The 22171-nt window shown below is 33.4% G+C and overlaps 4 protein-coding genes across 4 annotated transcripts; 2 read left to right on the top strand and 2 right to left on the bottom strand.

Annotated features, from left to right (window-relative positions):
• Positions 1-558: 558 nt before the first annotated feature.
• On the top strand, positions 559-804 carry HELRODRAFT_64506 (hypothetical protein; the record flags this gene model as incomplete). The annotated part of the gene is made up of 1 exon (XM_009017429.1): positions 559-804. The coding sequence occupies one exon, from the start codon at positions 559-561 to the stop codon at positions 802-804; it is 246 nt and encodes an 81-aa protein (XP_009015677.1).
• A 3985-nt stretch (positions 805-4789) lies between these two features.
• Positions 4790-6706, bottom strand: HELRODRAFT_155690 (hypothetical protein; the record flags this gene model as incomplete). Its single annotated transcript, XM_009017428.1, has 5 exons — positions 4790-4831; positions 4898-5061; positions 5123-5206; position 6541; positions 6656-6706. The coding sequence occupies 5 exons, from the start codon at positions 6704-6706 to the stop codon at positions 4790-4792; spliced, it is 342 nt and encodes a 113-aa protein (XP_009015676.1).
• A 1715-nt stretch (positions 6707-8421) lies between these two features.
• HELRODRAFT_160471 (hypothetical protein) lies at positions 8422-10586 on the top strand (the record flags this gene model as incomplete). The annotated part of the gene is made up of 2 exons (XM_009017427.1): positions 8422-8975; positions 9083-10586. The coding sequence occupies 2 exons, from the start codon at positions 8422-8424 to the stop codon at positions 10584-10586; spliced, it is 2058 nt and encodes a 685-aa protein (XP_009015675.1).
• Positions 10587-10860: 274 nt separating this feature from the next.
• HELRODRAFT_188322 (hypothetical protein) lies at positions 10861-14354 on the bottom strand (the record flags this gene model as incomplete). The annotated part of the gene is made up of 1 exon (XM_009017426.1): positions 10861-14354. The coding sequence occupies one exon, from the start codon at positions 14352-14354 to the stop codon at positions 10992-10994; it is 3363 nt and encodes a 1120-aa protein (XP_009015674.1). The 3' UTR covers positions 10861-10991.
• Positions 14355-22171: the final 7817 nt, after the last annotated feature.

Below are 22171 nucleotides of genomic sequence, written 5' to 3'. Positions count from 1 at the left end.
TCTGCTCTGATGGGAAACTGCCAGCATCCTCATCAATATCTTCACTGGCATCATGCAAACCTTTCACATCAGTCACAGTTTCCAATGTGGCCACTCCCTTGTCCTATGATCATCATCCACATACCAACACAAAACTGGAAATCAACAAGAACAAAGAAGATGAGTACAACAAACTAATTAAGTCTGTTGCTTCATACCTCATCCCTCCAGCTGCTTTATCGGGCTTAACAGTGTCGTCATCTTCATCATCATCATTAATTTCATCATCTTCCCTGTCATCATCATCGTCGTCATCATTACTGACTTCATCGTCTTTCATGTCATCGTTGAAGCATCATGCTCCTACGGTTTCTGACTTGCTTCAACAGAGAGATAGCCTAGGTAATGTTGAAGACATTGCCATGGAAGAGAGAATTCAATCTGAGGTTGGCTGGCTTAAATGCATCACTAACTAAATAATGTTATCTTATAACGGTACGAATTTGAGCTGTGTTGCACTATGATGGCTTTAGTTGCATCTCTTATCATAATGTTTGCTTCATGCTATCACAGCTGGAGATGGTAGTCAGTCAACGTCAGAAACGAAGATCCAGACTTGACCCTTCAAAAATTGATGTGGACAACATGGACGGAAGCGAAAATGTTTCTGTGGTTGATCGACTTACGGGCAAGAAGATCACAGGTGCCAAGGCTCCTCCTATCAAGCACCTTCAGGAGTGGCTCGTGAGGAATCCAACTTATGACGTTGATCCAAAGTGGTCGCACATTGTTGCAGCTAGGGTTAGTACTGCTCTGATTTTCTAACTCGTATTATTGGTAAAATTATCTAATTCATATTATAAAATTAATTAATGAGAAATTCTGATTGATGTTACTGTGAGTAACAAAACTAATGATCAGATGATGACCACTCAGCCATGCTAATACTGAAGAGTTACTTCACTGTTGTGATTTGAACTCTCATGTGTTCAACTTGTTCTCTGATTATTCTGATGATCATTTTCACTGATTTATGTGATAATTATGATTTAAATCAATAATTCATTAGTTATTTTATGATTTAAGTAAATTTTTCAACTTAAATGTTTTTAAAATAATATTCTGTTAAAAATTGTTTTTTGTGACTAAATCCATATAAAAAACTCTTTTGTTTGCAATTATAATATTATCTAATTAACACTAAGTATTATCTCTAATATTAACTCTAATATTATATAAATAACATAATAATAATGTTGGTTAATTAATTAATGTGTGCATTTATTCATCTTACCAATCAGATCTTATTTAATCAACGCCATTCTGCATGCAGGCTCAGTTGACTCCAGATCTCCAGTCTCGTGTGCTCACTCCAAGTAACAGAGGAAGAAAAACTGGATCGTCTACAACAACACCTTCGATGTTGGCGTCATCTTCATCTTGCACTTCTCTATCATCATCGTCATCTCTCTCATCGTTACCATATTCTTTTTTTTCACATTCATCAACATCGGCACCTTCTTCATCAGCTTATGCTGGTCTCGGATCTTTGAAGCCATCATCAACATTAACAACATCTACATCTACAATAACATCATCCGTGCCATTGTCATCTTCATCATCGATGACTTCCAATGATTTCTACAATTCGATGGCCAGTTTGATGGCAGCAGCCAATCAGTCAGGGAGCCTCATGGGTCTTTCACCATTTTCACCATCGCTTGGTGCATTTGCCCTTTCAAATCCCATGTATGCAGCCAGCCTTGCAAGTTTGGGTCTCATTCCTCCTTTGCCAGGAGGAGCATTCGGCTTTGAAGATTTCATGGGAGTAGCTGGAGCTGCTAGCGGATTGTTAGGCGACGGTGGAAATGCAAGTAAGAGTGGCAACAGTAGTAGTAAGGATGTTCCAAGCAGATCACCATCATCTTCGTCCAGGAAGAAAGATGATAATGGAACTGGTAAAGGTAGCTTAAAAAATAATAGTTCCACCAGCTTCAATAGTGGTAGCAAATCTAGATCTGATGATAGCCAGAAGAAAAAGACCTCATCTAAGTCATCGACATTGACCAATCAATCGGCACCATCCGCAGCAACCTCATCTTCGTCATCACTGCTGTCATCATTTCCTGATATGGATATGACCAGTTTGTTCAATGGAACTTCTCCACTGTCATCACTGATGTACAATCCTTTGTTTTTCAATCAACTTTGTGCTCAGAGTTTAGCATCATTTAACCAAATGCCACAGTCGTCATCACCAACATCATTTTTATCATCATTCATGCCCCCTCCTATTGATATTCCTATGCCATCATCTTCATCATCTTCTTCAAAAAGTAAACATGATGAAAAGAAACCATCTAGTAACAATAGAACATCTAGTAAAAATTCTAGTAGTAAATCATCTTCATCATCTCATGGTAGCAGCAGTCAGACCAGACCACCTTCATCATCTTTGTCATCGACACCGTCATCTACCAAGAAGAACATGGATCCAAAAAAACCAATGGCCGCTCATGAAAAGTCAACATCGTCTATGCATTCTTCCAAATTATCACCTCCAATGATGGCACACTCACATAGCGACAACACAAATAGGAAACCACTGAGTCCTCCACTTTTGTCATCATTTAAAAATCCAATAGATTCATTTGATATGAGTTACTTGTCTAAAGCGTCGACCTCATCTCTTCTCACTGGCGGCCAATTTAATGCAGGAGATGTTGACGAACCTGAGGATCTCAGTGTTTCTTCTAAGAAAAAATCGGATAGTTATTCTAATAAGAATAATAGTAATAATAATAACCATAATAAAAATAGCAATGATAATATTAATAAGCAATCCCAGTCTTCATCATTGGCATCATCTTCTTCATTTCCGTCATCATCTAAATATCCACTTTATGATAAATTGTCACCCAGTTTACCTTTTTATGTGGACCCTTCGTATTCATCATCTCTGTCGTCCTCTGCTCTTTCATTTCTCAATCCACCCTTCCCTGATTTCAACTTTGGATTGAAGTCTCCCTTTGAGCCGCCTCTGCCAACCATGATGCCCCCACTTGCTGCTCCTCCTCTTCCATCCAGTCACACGGAAAGCAAGCCTACTAGTAAGAAAGAATCTTCATCCAAGTCATCAAAGAAGAAGGACCATGCATTACCTCCATCATCTTCCTCGTCATCATCGCTGCCTACATCATCCTCATCATCGCTTCTTGATACTGATCCAAGGATGCTCATGTCTCATTTAATGATGTCAGGTGGAGACCTTTCAAAATATGCCATGATGGATGAACAGCTTCGAATGATGGCTGCCATGGAGTTTCCTCCTTTCTACATGCCACCATTTGGAATGGGTTATCCTGGCGTCTATCCTGATATTATGTCAGGCATGAGTACAACTGGCGGTGGAGGTAATAGCAGTGGAAACAGTAAGAAATCAGGTGACAATTCCAAGGAAAGTAGTGGCAAGAATTCTAAGAAAAATAATGATGGTAAATCTTCAAAAAAATCTTCGGAAAGTAGTTCAAAATCAAAGACTCAAAGATCACATCAATCATATGAACAAGAATTAGATGTAGAATCCTCTGGAGCAGTTAATAGAAAACTATTTCATGAGAAACCAATTGACTCAGAAGGAAGTGTTAAAGCACCGTCATCTCAGTCAAAATTTTCGTCATCATTCAATATTGACCAATTAACCATCCCATCATCATCTTCATCTTCTTCGTTTGTAGACCCATCACCATTTTTACAAACTTTCCATCCCTCGTTCTCACTTTCATCTTTGGCGTCAGAAAGCAATGCTAGTCCATATGAACAGGAAACTGCTATTGCTTCATCGAATGAGGCGAAAAAATCAAACAAATTAACTCCTAAATCAAGGTCAAAACTGGGTCTCATAGATTCCATTAGCACAAAGTTGCTGGCTAAGAAGCAACAAAATGTTGAGGATAAGGAGGAGAGTGTTGTCAGCACTAAAAACTCAAAGAACATGGAACCAAGGGCTGATGTTGAAGAGTTTGATGGCAATCGTCCTACCAGCAACACTCGACCAGTTTTGCAAAGTCATTCACCTGAAGCAGGTAACTTTGATACGATACAAAATACTTTTACAGATCAAGATAAATGTAACGATGACGATGACGACGATGCAGACACCGTTGACAACGGACATCAAGAAGATAAATTTGATGACGACTTTTTAGATGAAGCTAACGATAAATAGTCATTCGTTCGTCCTAGGCAAAAGAGAATTAAATTAGCATTTTTTTATTAAGCTACATCTTTTTAAAATTTTAGTGTTTGAGTTTTGGAACTTGTATGTGAACACCGCTATAGTTAATATCATCTAACGTCAGATTTGTTATGTCTGTGTTTGACCGTCACTAGTTTTTTGTTTTGGTACACTGTATGAATGAACAACAACATTGTTTTGCAGTAAAATTTTATTATGTACACAATTATAAACATCATTATTTTTATAATTTGTCATTAATATAAAAATCGTGTCTCTTAAAAGCGTTTAATGTCTCAATTATGATTTATTTTTTTTTAGATATTTTAGTGTATATAAATAATTTAGCTTACAACATTAAACATATTATATATTTTTGCATGTGTTTATTATTATGTACTAGTTTTTCAAATTTTAAATGTAAATACACTCTGTGTTTTTAAAAACTGGTTTTCTGGTATTATTGAAAAGTTAACTGAAACAGTAGAAAAAAATCGCTCACACATTGTTGGTTACCAAACTCGAACAAAGCAAAATAATGTGAAGTAATGCATTTAAATGTATCTGTTTTAACTAATCATCATCTGAATCCAAAGCTGCTCTTCTTCTATCAAACTGAAACAAATAAGTTATTTTTAAATACTTAGTCCTTAGTTGAAGTTAAAAATTAATTGTTGAAACCTTTACAGTAGTTGTTGTTTTAGTCTTTTCAGATATTTGTTCTAGCAGTTGTTTCAACTGGTTCTCTCCTATTTTGCTTTGAATTTGCCCCTTCTGTGCCATTTGTATGAGCATTGATTCAACCATTTTTGCTTTGTCAGGTTTTGTGAGGGCAATGGTACTCACTGTTGAATAAAAGTTTTCAATTTTAAGGTTTTACATTAAATTGAAATGATCAGACCTTACATCTGGCCCGAGCCTCTTGATCTAATACTTGGGACAGGATAGTGTTTTTCATTTCTTGTTTTTGGATCATTTCCTCTTGCTCCTCTTTGTTTTGACCTTGACGACTAAGTCCCTAAATAAATTTTGATGTACAAGTTTAATTTTACAATTTGATAGAAACGTTTTAATATATTTTCCAAAAAACAGTGATCTTGATTTGATGAATTTGCAAACTTGTTTACAATTATATTTTAATGATTCATTTTAGATGACTTTAACAAATTAAAACATAATCACTGGTAAAATAAATGAGATGAAATTTTGATGCTAGTATTTTACTAAACAAAGAAGAAATGTTATCCTATAGTCTAAGCTCATAAGCTTAAGCTTTACCATCTTTTTTCATTATCTTATAAGCTTTGGCTTACATGGTTGGTGTAAAAATTATATTAAATTGACAACAAAAATGAGATGTTTCAAACATGTATTTCTATGTAATCTGTAGTCAATCAATCTTCGTTTTGCGTAGTGTAGTGTGATAAAAATATTCAAGACGAATAGCCATCACCTCAAGTCTGCTGCTGTTGTTAACCCCAAAAAGATATAAACTAAATATAAATTTTTAGCATCATTGTAGTAACTGATAATGAGTTTTCACAATCATGTGGATGATCTTTACATTAGAGACTAAAGATGCCATTTCCACCATGTTCAACAGTGCTCCTCAATGAATTCTATAAACAGATGGGTCTTGAAATCCACTCTGAACTTTGTAAGTATGAAGAAGTAGAGAAAAGGGTCAGAAAATAAAAATGCAGATTTAGTATAAGAGTGTTTGACATTAGTTAAAAAATGAGAACGAGGCGTTTAGGTTTAAGTTTAATTAATATATCTGATAAGAACTTTGGAAATAATTTGGATTGAGACTTGTGTGTAAATGTGCAAATTTAAAAAATTATTTTATAATATATAGATAGCCAATGCAAGAGAACAAGATATGCATATTATAAGAAAAGAAAAGAACACGAACAACTAGACAAGCAGCAGAGTTAAAAGCTCTACTTTTGAAGGATAGAGTGTAGAATTAGGAAGACCATGGTAGAGTGAGTTACAATAATAATCATCAATCCTAGGTAAAACCAATGAAGTGAAGTAACTGATGGAAAGAAAGTAGGATCGTCAAGAAAAGGCAAAAGTTTTTTTATTCTATATGTAGATACAAGTGAGAACTTTTAGCAACACTATTAATTAATCTGAGAAGACACGCGCTGGAATCAAAGATAAAGCCTAGACTATGAGACTAGCAATGACAGAGTGCTTGAATTTATTAGGACATTAATAAATAATTAATTCAAACATAGAAGGATTTAGTTTAAATTAATTATTAAAGAAACGGACAGAATGTGGTCAAAAAGAAAACAAAATGTTGTTGCCGTCACCCTTGCCACACGAACAATAACTTGATTTCTTACAAGCATGACAGGCATCTCACAATTTTAAGGAAAGTTAGCTTTGAAAAAATGAAATACAAAAAATATCGCAAAATGTTTTAACCTGCATTTCGGCCATTCTTTTGGCCCTTATTGCTTCCAACTCGTTATCCATTCTTATTCCAGATTTTCTCTTTTTTTTTTGTTTATTTCATTCAGATAAATTAAACAGTAAATTCGAACATTAGGTTAAGTTAGTAGTGCAACTGTAAGGACAATCACTTTTAAGTCTAATGGCAAGTTGAAAACCTTCGAAACATAAAATGTTCGATCATATGCATAGAATCACATAACTAGAATAAAAATGAATCAAAATCGTACGTCTAGAGTAAATGAATGTGGTTTGGTAAGGTGAGGTGTAGTAAGTTGAGGTATGGTAAGGTGAGGTGTGGCACAAATGGTTAGTTAAGTAATAAATAAAATGTTCCCAGTTCTGCTTTGACAAAGCTGCATATTAATTAAATCAATAAATAAATAAATTTTCCAATCAATCAACCACCAACCAACCAATCAATCAATAAGTTTATAAAGCTCTATTTCTGCGATGTTCAACAGTGCTCCTCAATGAATTTTGCAAACAGATGTGTCTTGAGATCCGCTCTAAACTTCGTAAGTGATGGAGAAGTAGTCATAGAAGGAGGTAGAGAGTTCAAGAGAAAAGGGCCAAAAAAAGCAAATGCCGATTTAGCAAAAGAGTGTTTAACACGAGTTAAGAAGAAGCGGGAATAAGAAGATGACCATAAACCGGATAGTTTAGGTTCAATTAATACATCTGATAGGTACTAAGATAATAATTTAGATTGAGACTTATACATAAATGTGCAAATTTTAAAAATTATTTTATTTTTTTTTAGCTAGCCAGTGCAAGAGAACAAGATTTGGAGATGTATAAGAAAAAATAGGGGCACGAACAACTAGACGAGCAGCAGAGTTAAAAGTTTGACTCAAAGGATAGAGTGTAGAATCAGGAAGACCATAGTAGAGCGAGTTACAATAATCAATCCTAGATAAGACTAACGAAGTAACAAGAAGGAGAAGAGTAGGATCGTCAAGAAATGGCAAAAGTTTTTAATTCTACATAGATGAAAGTAAGAACTTCTAGCAACACTATTAATCTGAGAAGAAAAACACATACTAGAATCAAAGATAAAGCCTAGACTACGAAACTTGTGCGAAACATGAGTTTTAGAATCAGGTAAAATAATAGTGGTAAAGTGTTTAGATTTATTACAACAAATTAATTCAAATTTAGAAGGATTATGTTTAAAACACAGAGTCAGACCAAGCGATAATTGAAAAAAGACATGGAGATAGATTATGAAGAACACTATTGAGATTAGATGGAGAAAAAGAAGTATAAATATAAGAATCATCAATATATAGTTGACTAGTGAAAGAAAATGTATTAATAATACGAGGTAGTTTAGAAGTATAAAGTATAAATAGAAGAGGGCTAAGGATAGATCAAAAGCAGAGGAAAAGCCAAGAGCAAGAAGAAGAGTAAGATTACTATTATACTATTAAAGAACGAAAAAATGCAAAACCACAAAAAAATGACAACCAGCAGTGTATAATATACTTCATTAATTAAGACGATAATTTTTACAATATATATATATTCCAAATATATTTATTTAACTGGATTGTAAATATGTAGATTTGATTAGAAAGTCTCACTGTTTTATTTTATTTTAGTGGTTATTTTATCTGTGTTAACGATAATATACTTTGTATTGTTGTTATTGAGTTTAGTTTGGACTATTAGGAAAAGATTGTTCTAACATAACGTTAGTTAATGCTATATCGCTGGTCAAGGATTGTTTATGTGAAATGTCAACTGCCAGTTTCGTAAGATACAATGGATACGTTCCGAGTAAAAAATATGATGGCGTCAGTAGGCTCACAACTGATACAACCCCTGAAGATTTTTTCCATCAGTTCATTCATTTGCGCAAACCTGCCGTGATAACGAATGTTCTGCTTTCCGGTGAGTGGAAAACTTCCAGTTGGACTAAAAGTTATTTAATGGACACTTGCGGGCCCGCAAACGTTCTGATTGAAAAGTTGGAACAGCATAAAGATCAAAAGTTTGGTTACGATGTGCCTAAAATAAATATGCGTTATTCAGAATTTTTGCGAGAAATTAATGCTGGAAATGATAGATTTTATTTGACTACACAAGATCTAGAAAAAGATCACTCAACTTTAGATGACTATGGTATGCCAGAAAGTATAATGTCCGAACCTTTAATTTCATTGAAGAATGATTTTCCGATTAGACCAAAGTTATTAGGTCATCTAATTCCCCATCAAATTTCTTTGTGGCAAGGTTTTAGTAAAAATGGATCTTCATCTGGTCTACATCATGATTTTCATGACAATCTGTACGTAGTTATACGAGGAAGGAAAAGGCAAGTCTGTTTTTTTTGTTACTTAATAACTTTATGTTCAATATAAAAATACCATTCAATTTATTTTTGTTTATTTAAAGATTTCGTCTTTTCCCTCCATCGAATATAGAAAAACTGAAAATATCTGGAAAACCTATTGTCGTCTATGAAAATGGTTTAATAGTTTATGAGAATAAAAAGCATCCAGGGATCATTCCAGTGAGATCCGATGGCCTACCAATGTCATTTATTGCCAGGATGAAGCGCAACAAAGCCAGTGGAGAACTGAACAGAGCTGAGAGAGAGTTGGCGAAATTGGAAAGTTCATCGTTAAGATTTAACTTGGTTGACTCAGAAAGATTGTGTAAAATAACAAAACTAAAAGAAGAAATTGATACATGGGAAAAAGAACTCGATGAAGCTTTACAAGAACTGCTTGGTTATGATGATAGTGATGCAGATGATTATGATGATGATGATGAAGATAAAAATGAATTAAGGGGGATTGGTGGTGATGACACTGGAGAGGGTGTAATATCAATAAATGATGATAGTGATGAAGATGGTGTAGATCATGATGTCTCATCAGCTTCAACAGACTTAACATCAGCAAACATCTCAGGTGATGCGATTAACACAGATAAGGTCAATGCAAATAACGTTAATGAAGTGGATTTATCAGAGCCTCCTGTGTGTAAAAAGCTTTGTTTGGATTCTGATGCTGCTTTGGAATTCAATGTTAATGAAAACAACATTGAAGTAACAAGCAACACAACTTGCAACTTGAAATCAGATGATCATTTGCAAGCATCTATTTTAGATGATGAAAAAAATAATGTCAAACTTGCATCTAAATTGAAACCTAGTTACAAAGAGGTTGCAAGCTCTGAAATAAATACCAATTCTATTTTACCCAACCACTTTTGTAGGGTTGAATTACCCACTAACACAGATGATGAAATTGAAATTTTCAACTGTTTCAATGAGGATTCAGATGATCTAAGATGTTTGGTTGTAACTTTGGGACCTGGAGAAGCATTGTACCTGCCAGCTTCCTGGTTCCATGAAGTCACATCTTATTCTCAAGAGTGCACCTCGAAAGATGATGAAAAAAACAACAATGCAGATGGTGATGTCACATCGAACAACTTTATGGCTGAATGTCGTACTGGTGGATGTGATGGAGGTAAGGATACTGCAGAGAATTTTCAAGACCATCTTGCATTGAACTACTGGTTCTATCCTCCCAATGGATCATCGTATCAACAACCTTACATAGATAATTTCTGGAAAGAGAGATTTGAGGCAATTGAACAAGATGGTGGTTTATTTAAAAAAAGAAAGCAAAGTAGAAGTGTTGATGATGACGTCATATGTTTGGATTCAGAAGATGATGATGATGGTTATGATGAAGAAAGTGATAAGGATGATGAAGATGACTATAATGATGTCAGTGATGAGAAGAGTAACGATGGAAAAATTGAGAAAAATTTCAGAGATGAAAAGGATTTCTGCAACAATGTCTCATCGTCTAGTCATTCCAATGAACTAAGTTCGTCTAAATCTGCTCCATTTGTAATCGATGAAGATGATGATTCAGACTGAATAATGATATGTTGATAACTCAACTGAATTTTTCTAATTTATTACTATTTTTTTTTCAAAGACGTCCGAATTAATATATATATATATTCGAATTAATATATATATATATATATATATATATATATATATATATATATATATATATATATACCCAGACCTACCATGGGGAACTGGGTTTCTGGACACTAAACGAAGATTGATATATATATATATATATATGTATATGTATATATATATATAAACAGTCATAATCAAACGAGTTAGTGATTCAGTGTTTTGTTGTTTTTTGTTGATTATTTTATTTCTAAAACATGATGACATTGTTACAGATTATCTTTACTATGAACAGTTCGACGAAATCTAAAGCCAAAAATCAAGCAAAACTATAAAAAAAAATTGTAAAAATCAATTTAAAATTTTATATTTTTTCTTTAAAATCGATCTCGGCGTTCCGTCGTCGTTGAACTTAGCCATCGCTGTTCTTGGAATCGGCTGGAGCGTGCAGACCGAGGAAGCTTTTTTGGGCGGTTTTGTTTTGTTGGTATCGATGTCGTACGAAGCGGTTCTTTCAAGCATGAATCGCCAGGTTCGATCGCTTTGTGACGGTATTCGAGGCAACGAGTTAATTTTAAAAGACGCGTCTGAACTATCGGACTCGTTAGAATTTTTACTCGTCAAATGATTCCATACCTTCCTGTTGGCGTCGTTTGCGAAAAAATATAAAGGTGGCCTATTACGTTTAAACATGGAATCTTTATTTAAACGGCTGTAAACACGGTTATCAAGTGAATTAAATCTATTTTCAGAGCAGTTCTGGTTAAAGTCTGTTTTTTCTTTTATAGACCATTCTGGGTCGAACCCTTCGTTTGAAAGCGAGTAGGCGTCGTGGCCCCTGCTGTAATCTCTGCTGTTATCTGTTAGTGATCTGGTCTGATAAGAATTAAATAAACTGTTTCTAACGTTTCTGCTATAACGGTCATTCCTTTTGGAATTATCTCCGAATAAATTATCGCAGCTGGCTGTCAAAAACTGGTTGGCCGCGTCGTCAGTGCTGCTGTTTGACGGGAACATTTCGGTTTTGGTATACTCTTTTTGAGGGCATTCAGATGATGATCTTGATACATTTTTATGACAATTCTTATTCTCCTCTCGAATAATGTTATCATCATCAGTAGTTTGCAAACTGTCAACACCGTTTTTAATGAATAGGTACCTATTAAAAATACTTGTAGACATATTTTTGGAGGATTGATGTCGCACTGAATTGGGTGAAACATTTTTGTTGAAAAGTTTCCTCCTAATGAACGTCAGATCCGGACATGGTGTAGTAAGTAATGGGCTGGATGCAGAAAGCGAAGTTTCGGCATGGATTGTTTGTGGAAAAAATCTGTTATGAACGACGGAAGCTGTTGTAGCATTTGATGACTGTGCTTGTGGCAACGTACTGCTAGAGAGATGCGAAGTTGTAACGATTTTTGATGATATCAGTGACCCTGATTCAACTTGTGATGATGTTGCTGAGTTCGAAAGCTCTAGTGGAGTTTTGTTACTCTGATCTTCTTCTACAATGTTTGAGATGTTTCGGTCGTTACTTTCACAAATTGCGTCACCGTCTTTTTTAACAACATAGTTGAAATCGTTCTTTTTACTGTCATCAATCTGATTTTTAGATGGTGATTGCATTAGTTGATAATCAGTATCAGTTGCTTCTTTTGTACTTTCTAAGATGTCCGGAAGCCCAAAAGGAAAAGCATCATTTTCGTCCTGTTGTATTTCAGGTTTCAAAATAATTGAAAAGTTATTTTTGTCAAAAGGCATTTTTGTTTCAGAAACTTCTACAATATCATTTGTACATTTAACATCACATTTTGTTTCTTCGTAGCAGTTTCTGAAATTGTCTCTGGTCACGTAGATAGGTCCCTCCTGCCTTTCATCACATTCAGCTTCACTGCAAATAAAATTTTCTGTTGTGTTGTTGTTTTCATTTTTGTTCTTACGACTCAAGGTAGAAGTAATGTTATCACCAGAGTCTACAGTTTCATTTCTGTTTATATTTACATGGGTTTTGGTGCTGCCACTCGTGACGGAGTTTTGAAAAGTGTTATTATTGCAACTTCTGACTTCATTTTGATTGACAAAATAGTTGGATAATAGTTCTTGCATGGAAAATGTTGATGACATCAAGTCATCGTGCATATCGTCGTCCAATCCTTCACTCAGACTATAAAAATAACTTATATATTTTTTCGCCTGATTCATGTCATTTGTTTTAACTTTTGGGTCGTGCTTTGTGTCTGTCGCATTGTCATTTGTCATTTTGATGTTACATAATGAAATTGTGGCATCGTTTTTTATTTCGATGTCATCACATGTTTTTGTTATTTCATCATAAGTTGTTTTTATATTAATATACGAAGCCTTGATATTATCAACTGTTGTCGTCGTGTCAGCGCCTGTCTTGTCATCATCATTCGTCGTTTTCGGTAGTGTGGAAAGTTTCATTGCCAATGTTGGCGCACGTGTGGCAGATTTTGGCGATGGAAACTCTGTTGTAGCTGTTTGAGAAGTGAACGCTGGGAGTTGCGGATATGTTTCCTTAGAGATTAATACATTGTTAATAGTTGAGTGTAATTTGATGCTGGTTGGTGTGGATGCAGGTGATGTCTCCGTACCTGTAGCATCATTAATCCAGCTTCTCAGCAGTTGAGGGTTTGTCCATTCGAAATTTTCCTCTCTAGCTAACGGTTTCTTCTGTAACATATCAGAAGGTGAAGATGACGAGGAAGATGAAGGAGGTGGAGTTTCAAGAATATTTTCATTATAATTATACAACGGATTGCGCAACATTTGACGCGTTAATTTTTTTATTTGTATCTTTCTACGATATTCATTTTCGCTTTCGTCGTAGACGTCGTTGTTTGAAGTGCTGGTTTTGTTGCAGGGAGATTCAACTTCAGATTTGATATCAGTTTGGTCGCCGCCATCGCTACTTTCATAGTAATTGTTGTAGTTTTTGTACTTATCGGAGTTGCTGTCAGAGTTGGTGGTAGAAGGAATTTTGTTTTCAAATTGATGAAAATTTTCTTGCGCGATGGTGTTAATTATTTCGGACACCCTTGTTACGTCGTCCTTTTCGTTAACTAAGTTATTGGAATCGTCAGAGTTTTCACGTATGTTGTTGTTGCCAACAAACACAACACGGTTCATATTGTTTTCAGCAGTTTCATTTTCGTTGATTGTGTGTCTATCCATGTTATTTGCATCGGCGCTTTCTTTATTCTTGTTCAAGCCGTTAACTGTTTCGAAATGCAAGTGAGGCATGGAAATCGTCGTTTCGATATTTTGTGACCATTCACTTACAGCATGAGTTGTGTTTGTTTGTTGATGGGAGTAATCATTTGCGAGTCCTTTCACGTTGCCAACACTAACGTTGTTGCTGTCGAAACAAGATTGTTCAACGTCTGAAGAAATATTTTTAGCGTTGCAGTTGAAGTTGTTGCTGCTGGCCGATGTTTTCAATTTGGAATCTAAACACTCTCTCGCGACATCATTTGTTGATTGTGATCTACTAACAAGTTGTTCCACTGTTTCTATCATCCCGTCACACGATGATTCATCGCACATCATCGTCTGATGTTCTGTTGTGCTGTCAACAAATGAATGTGAAACGGGCAGCCTGGGTTCTTCGTTACAAACAGGGAAGCTCTTGCTCTCTGGTCGCTCTCCACCCCCATGTTGGAGGTTCTGCAGAGATTTGTACTGCTGCATCTCTTCCTCCTCTTTTCTCCGCTTCTTGGAAATAAAACGAAAGGTTCATGTACAGTTTTTATACCATACATTTTTAATAATTTATTAAAAATTGTTGGCAACTTTTTATTTAGCAATTTTCAATGAATAAAAATCAAATATCAAATCTAAAATAATCATCTTAATCGTTACTATTTAACGTAGGAAAATAATCTACGTTAATTCATGAAGCATAATAATGGAAACGTCTGTTTCAGCAGCAAATAAAACTGAAATGCAAACATCTACTTGTAAATATTATACAACTTAACAACCACACAACGGCTCATACTTTTGAGATCTTTTTGGGATGCTTCTTTCTGAAAAAATTTAAAAAAAGATTCTTGTGCTTTGTTTTTGTGTTGTTGTCCATTTGGCTCGTGTTGGTCTCTCGGCTAGAATTTATCGGATTCAATTGTTTGATATTGCATTGTTGGTTGGGAGGTTTGTTGTATGGTGTCGTCGTAACGATGTCGTCGCTGTTGTTATATATGAAATTGTTATTGTTGTTTATGTTGTTGTTTGTATGATTGTTGTTGTTTATGTGATTGTTGTTGCTCATGTGATTGTTATTAGCGATAACGTTGTTGTACACCGTGCTGTTGTTATTGTGGGTAATGTTATAATTACTGTCGTTCATATCGGAGAAGTGGACTTTATCGTTGTTGACGTTCGTGTTTTTAACGTTGTTGTATGTTGTGTCGTTTGTGTTGTTTAAGTTATTACATTTATTGATATTGTTGCTGTTGTTGTTGATGTAATTATAGTTATTAGCTGGTTCTCCGTGAGGATTACAGTTGCTGGTAGTACATAATTGTTGTTGCGAGGAGAACATGTTCTGATATTTTTTGTGGCTAAATGGATTCAATTTTTTTAAACTGCCTTCGTGTTGAGGTTGAGGCGATGAATCGATTTGGTAGGAAGATTTTTTGTGGAAGAGAAAGTGGAGTAATTTGTTCTTGTTTGAAGATGGTTGTAAAGGCTGCTGTTGTTGTTGGTTGTGTTGTTGTTGGTGTTGTTGTTGTTGTTGAAGCGTGTTGCTCTGTGAAACGACGACAACAGAATGAGATTTTATTTTTTGTTGTTGATGATGTTGTTGATTGCGAGGTTGATTTACAAGAGGGTGATGTTGTTTCTTCAACAAATCATCAGCACCGTTAATATACTTATCATTAAGCATATCTTGACTGTGCATTTTAAATAATGACGATCTTTTCCACAATTTTAAATTACTTATTTATTATTTAATTTATATTTACGAGCAATTTTTTTATTATGAATCTTTTTATATAATTTTTTTCGAAATGTACTCTTTATAGTTGTAAGCCAATTTCATCAAAGTTGGACAGCCTGCAAAATATATGTAAGTAAGGAATATTAATTGCGGTTAAATTATAAAACGTATTCCATTCAAACAGCTTTGCAAAAATTTTTGATACACCGTGATGACGATATCCACAAATAAAGAGTAACATGAAAAATAACTCCCAAAAAGACAATACTAAAACTAACTGTTTGTTTTATTCATTATTAAAATACAACTTGCTCAAGTGCTCTTCACGAAGATTTTCAAACAATCAAATGTTGGCGCACACACTCAAATTTATTCATGTAAACGAGCTGCATTCAATAGCATTCAGTCGATCTGACCTTCAAATCATTAATATTCAACGCGTTCAAATTGAAATTCAGCCAATCATTCATTCGCTCATCCGATCTTTCGTTAATTCATTCATTCATTCATTTATTTCTACATATAATATATATATATATATATATATATATATATATATATATATTGGAAATGAATGTTAACAAATAAGAATTTCTATTTGTTAATCGTATTGTTTCAAGGATTATTAATAAAAATTTGAGTGTATGATGAGTGATTCTTATGTTTTATGTTGTGCCAAGTTTTCGTATGGCGATTCAACTGGATTTGGTTATAATCAAATTTAATCTAAACTCAAATTCTTCACTGATTTCATATAGGTACTAGACGAAGAAATGAAATAAATTACTTTTATTCTATGAGATTAATTGTCGAGTAGTTCAGCGAGTGGTGAGCACGAAATGAGGAGGCATAAGTAAACAAACAAGTAAATTAACAAATGAACATCAAGTTCATGAACACATACTGAAATATGTGTGTATGTTCCGCACACACCTTCACGGACACACATACACGGACACACACACGCGCGCGCATTAACACTTAATTAAGTAAAATATATTTAATTATGCTTTAGGATTAATTGATTTTATATAATTTGTTTCTTGTTTGACCAAAGAATTCATTGGATGAGACTATTTATTGTGTTGCGTCGCATGTTGCGTTGCGTGTTGCACGCATACTTCATACTGCATAACTACGTTACTAACTACGCATTGAGTCACATGATTGCATGGTACATCGAGCACAATATTTATTTATTGCCCTATCAACTACCATTTATATTGCTGCTGTTTGTAACAACAACGACAACAATATCAACAGAACAACAGAACGATAGCACAAAACTCACAATAATACCACTAACGGTATGCTAGTATTTTCAACTATCAATACATAAACTGAAGACTGCAGAGCATAGCACATGCACCAGGTAGAGAGTTGAGTAGTAGAGTATTGTGAGCAGTTGAACCACCACACTCATCCATTCAGTCAGTAACTCGCATGTGCGTTTTTGTTTAGTTATTATTATTGTTGTTGTCGCGATTTTGTTGTTTTATTTTGTTGATGTTTTGTTGTTGCTGTAAGGGACAGACTGACAGGTGCAAAGGCCCTGGAGCAATGAAAAAATTGAGGCCTTCAATTATTATCTATTATTTTTTACTTTACCCATATCAATTTTTAGCATATCACGGCAATTATGGTTAAGTGGCAATATTTTTGGCTTATTTTATCTACAATAAAAAATTTTTTATTTATAGACTAGCGTTTTTATAGAATATTCTACGAAGAAATATGTTAACTTACTTTTTAAAAAACTTTATATCAAACACTGAAACCGACAACAAAACCAAATTATTGTACGATGCACAACGGTGAGCAATAAAATTTATATGATCAACATCGTCACAAGTGCGTGCATTGGATAACTTATAAAATAATTTTATTCATTTCAGCAAAAGAATTCATTATTATTTAACATTTACAATTGAACGATCATTCAATTGAACGATCATTCAATTGAATGTCTATAAAAGAAAGGACATCTTGCACACAACAAGTTTCGCTTTGAATCATTTCGTTTCAAATTTATGAGCAAACACTGAGAAGATTCATGATGTTGTCGATTGCATTTTTTAAAACTTTAAATCATCAGCAATTAATGTGTGTTGGTTTTCTTTGTTAATTTGCAGAAACTTTTTTTATGGAAATGTTCATTTTAACACTTGAAACAAAACATTTCGCAACTCGTACCTTATCGTGCAACTTCTTGTTTTATTTCCTGTCCATTTTTTGATTTGAAAAGTAAACAATACAAACAGCAAGTAGATGCTGTTGACGTTATGCAAACGTTGCATAATTTACTTTTTGTACTTCAACTTCGTTTTAATTGTGTCACCATAGTTTGGCACTTGACATTTTTAAAAAAAACTTATCTGTGCGGAAAGATTAAAATGTTGAAATCATTTCATTGTTATGAGAATGGCCTTCAAAACAATTTCATTCATCAATTTGTTTCTTGCATGGTCATTTTTCAATAAACTGAACTTTAACAACAAAATGAAATGGTCGGCGGACGAAAATTGTAAGGGGAAAACAAATTCTTTCACCCACACAAGCACGTTAACAAAATTAAATACGCTAACATCTTCTGCTTCCCCATCGCTATGTCAAAAATTGAAACTGTTTCTTGAGAGATGTTGTTATCACACGTCATCATGTTGTTGTTCAAATTTGTTATGTCCTAATATAGAACTAATGATGAAATTATTTTCAGAAATTGAATGTTCTATTTAACGTGATTACTGCCAACCTTTGAACGCTGGTTTTTCAAGCAAATGAACCAAAAACGCTGTTTGAAATATTTTGTTTTTGTTTTTTTTTTATTTGACTACTATTAGTATGGCTGTATGACAAGTTAAGCAAATGAGGACAAGTTCAAAATAAAAATACAATGACAAAACTCACAGTTGAAAAATAAATTTAGTAAGTCGTTAATGAACATAAATTTTTGAGCAATTGTGGATGACAAAATGTCTTTTAGTTTATGAAAGTATTGCACAAACATGTACGCGAAAGTTCTGCAGTTAGTTGTTGTTTGTTCATACTAACATGACATGGAGATATTTGCTCAGAAGACCAGTACATAACATGACATAACTTATGTACGAAACATCCCGACCGACTGACTGATGTGGTGATAGCTTAAGTTATATCATTGAACCGTATCATTCAAAATGGCTAAGTAGGTAGGCAAGTGGGTTGATAAGTGATTCGAGCTAAAATTCAATTGGACAATGAATGCAGCGGAAATGATTGTATTTCAAATATTCTGAATGTGTTTAACATTACGAAAGAATAATTAATCGTTATTGAATGTCAAGAAAGTATGAATGAACTGTGTTATTTGCTTTGTTAGGTATTCGCAGTACATTTGATTTAACGTACACCCTATGTAAGGGAGGCTTCATAATACAAATATTCATTATTATATATATTAATATATACACATGTGTGTTTGTGGGTGTGTGTGTTTGTGTGTGTGGGTATGTTTGTTTAGACGTAGTTAAAAAATTTTCAACTAAAAGCAAATATTTTACTTTCAATCATTCTTACAAATTGAATATTCAGTGAGAAAAATAACTTCAGCAATAATTATGCAGCTGAAATAAAAATGATATCTGGTGCAACATCATTCGCAATAATATCATTAACAAGGAATCCTATTTGACACCAACAACAATGACAACAACAGTCTTAATGTTTTTAATACGAAATATTCTCGAACCTTCCTGATGTCCTGGAGTGAAAAAATATCACTTGAAGACATATGATGGATAATCTTTCAACAAAAAATAATACAAAACCATCAAGAAGATAAAAGATAAGAAGCAGTTAAAACAATTTTAATAATTGCACTAAGCGAGCTTATTAATCAATCAGTCCCATGTTGAATAATAATCATTTATTAATCTCACAAAGAATGCAAGTATGTACTAGGACGTATTTGGTATTTCATTTTTTGACTTTGAAATTTTGCTACGGCGGGTATTATTAAATTGTGAGCAAACAAATGTGAATGAACTATTTAATAATAAAAAAATAATAAAATAGTAACTAAATAATAATATTAAAAATAAAATCCATTAATTTATTTGCACATTGCCGTATGCACATCATGACGGGCGCCGTAAAAATGAATGTTCATTCAAACGAACTTCGTTTGGTTCATATCGTGATTGCTAACCAGCAAAATTTGTAAAATATGTGACTATTAATTTTTTGAAATTGTTAATTTGTTACCGCAAGCATGTTATACCCATTACATTGCAAAATGTAAGGTACTGAATGGCTGAATGTGTTGCATACGCAAGTCCGTGGCTTGAAATTCAAATTGGTTGAAGATGTACTCATAAATATTATAACTAATCTTGCTTATATTTGTTCTGTACTTATTTAAAATTCTTGTTATAAAAATTAAAAAATGCAAAGGTTGCTAGTTTAATAACTTGGTTTCAATTCATTTAAAAGTGAAATCTTCTAAAACATTTATATTATAATACTATTCAATTTGGTTAAAAATCAAAGTTTAAAAAGTCAGTTAGATCAGCCAAACCGTCAAAGTTACTCAGCCTTAATAAACAAACACTTGCACGCATTCTATAAAGATCGTCAACGGCAGCGATTGTCTAATGGACACTCAAGCAATAAAATTTTATTTCAGCGAGTGCCAGAAACTATTATTTGATCAAAGACAGGTGTATCTATATTAAGTATTTATAAATATTTTCGGTGCGATTTGCATTATTTTTAGCTTTTATGTGAAACATGACAGTGCAAGACAGCATGAATGCGATTATATATCAATAAACTTAAATATTAAATACAAATAGTTTGTTGTTTTTTTTATAATATGATGCACGTTTCATACTGCAAGTATGCATATTGTATGTGTATATTTATGTATAAAATATACACTACAAGATGTTTGTATGAATATTGTTTATGTAACTATCAATATTTATATAGAAAATATAATTCTTTCAATGAAATATTTTTGATAAAAAATAAATGAAAGATTTTAATCTGCCTCATGCTGTGCTAATTTGAAAACTTCTCTTTCACAACTGAGGAAATCAAACTGCTAAAAAATAAGAACTTCAATTTCCGCTCAGACACCACTTTCATTTTTTACTTGGCTGTCTTCAAATATTTATTTTTCAGTATAAAACCTTTTTCGTTTATTTGTCATATAATGAAAAACATTCATTGAATATCTATGAAAAATTTTATTTTTCATTTATATGCGAATAATTAAAATAAACCACTGATATTGTCACACATAAATAAATAACTATAGAATATATAATAAACGCTCTTTCTGATAATCTGAGCTTCAATCCTTCAAAATTCTGAGAAATAAAAAGATGAAAATATTTTTGTTGAAATGTTACGCACTTTCACATGAAATGAATAAAATGGTCTTTAATTTTTGAAACAATTATCAGTATGTCATGTTGAGCTACAAAACGGTTTGCCATCCCCCCAAAAATTTTACACAACAATTTTATCCAACAAATATGCACCATGTATATGCCATACTTTCTGATTAAGTTTCAAGATATTTATATTTCCATTGTTAACGGGCTCAGTTAAGGTTTTAATAAATTTGAAAATAATTTAAACATAATGATGAAATGATTACACCAAAATTCAATCATGTGGTCGCGTTCATTCAATGAATGTAATTCCTTCAGCCAATCTCGTCACATCATGGTTCAAAGAGTGCACAAGAAGTCACGTGGAAATGTTGTCTGCTCTTGATTGGCTGGCTGATACTTGGTAGCAATAGGTCTTCAAAAATACAGACATAATTATAATTCATCAAGTCTGGTTATGAAATATTATTAATTTTATTATATTTATAAATATGATTTTTAGTCTTAACAAAATGAATATAATATTAAGTATGACTACAGCAGTTGTGAAAAAGTTTTTATTAATCATGTATTATTTGCATTCTTATGAATGAATACTCGTCACATATAGAGCATTAAAGCAGGGAGCCAGCACTGCATACGTCGGTGCATTTTTATTTGCGTCACGTACACATGCTTGCGCAAGCCAGTTAATTTATTTTTACTTGATTTTTAAGGTTAAGCAATCATTCCGACGTTGAATTTGTAATTTTTTGTTAAATTTGTTTAGCTATTAATTTCACAGAGATGTTCTTTTTATTATTCCTTATTGTTATCTTTTGAAATGTCATTCTGTATTGTTTGCTGCTTGATGTTCATTGTGCTTTCTTGAGAAGCTATGATCCGCTCTTTGCAAATTGTTATTTTGGTTTTGAATTTAATTTTGTTTGCGGATCACATTTTTTAAACTTAGGATTCTTTTAAATAATTCTAATTTTCATCTTTTTACTCATTCTCGTCATCGTGATCAAGCGGTAAACATCAACATTTGCTCACTCACATCACCATATTTTGTGAGACCTATTTAAATCTGCACTTATTTATGCAGTAATAAATTATGATACTCAGCACAGCCACCAATCACTTCATAATCTTTAAAATCATCATCGCTAACATCAATGTCGTCTTCGTCGTTATCACAATTACTT

This window comes from Helobdella robusta (genome assembly GCF_000326865.2).
Source record: "Helobdella robusta unplaced genomic scaffold HELROscaffold_2, whole genome shotgun sequence".
NCBI classification, from domain to species: Eukaryota; Metazoa; Annelida; class Clitellata; order Rhynchobdellida; family Glossiphoniidae; genus Helobdella; species Helobdella robusta.
Note: the sequence above shows the minus strand (reverse complement) of the source record. Positions and strands in the feature narration are given on the sequence as shown.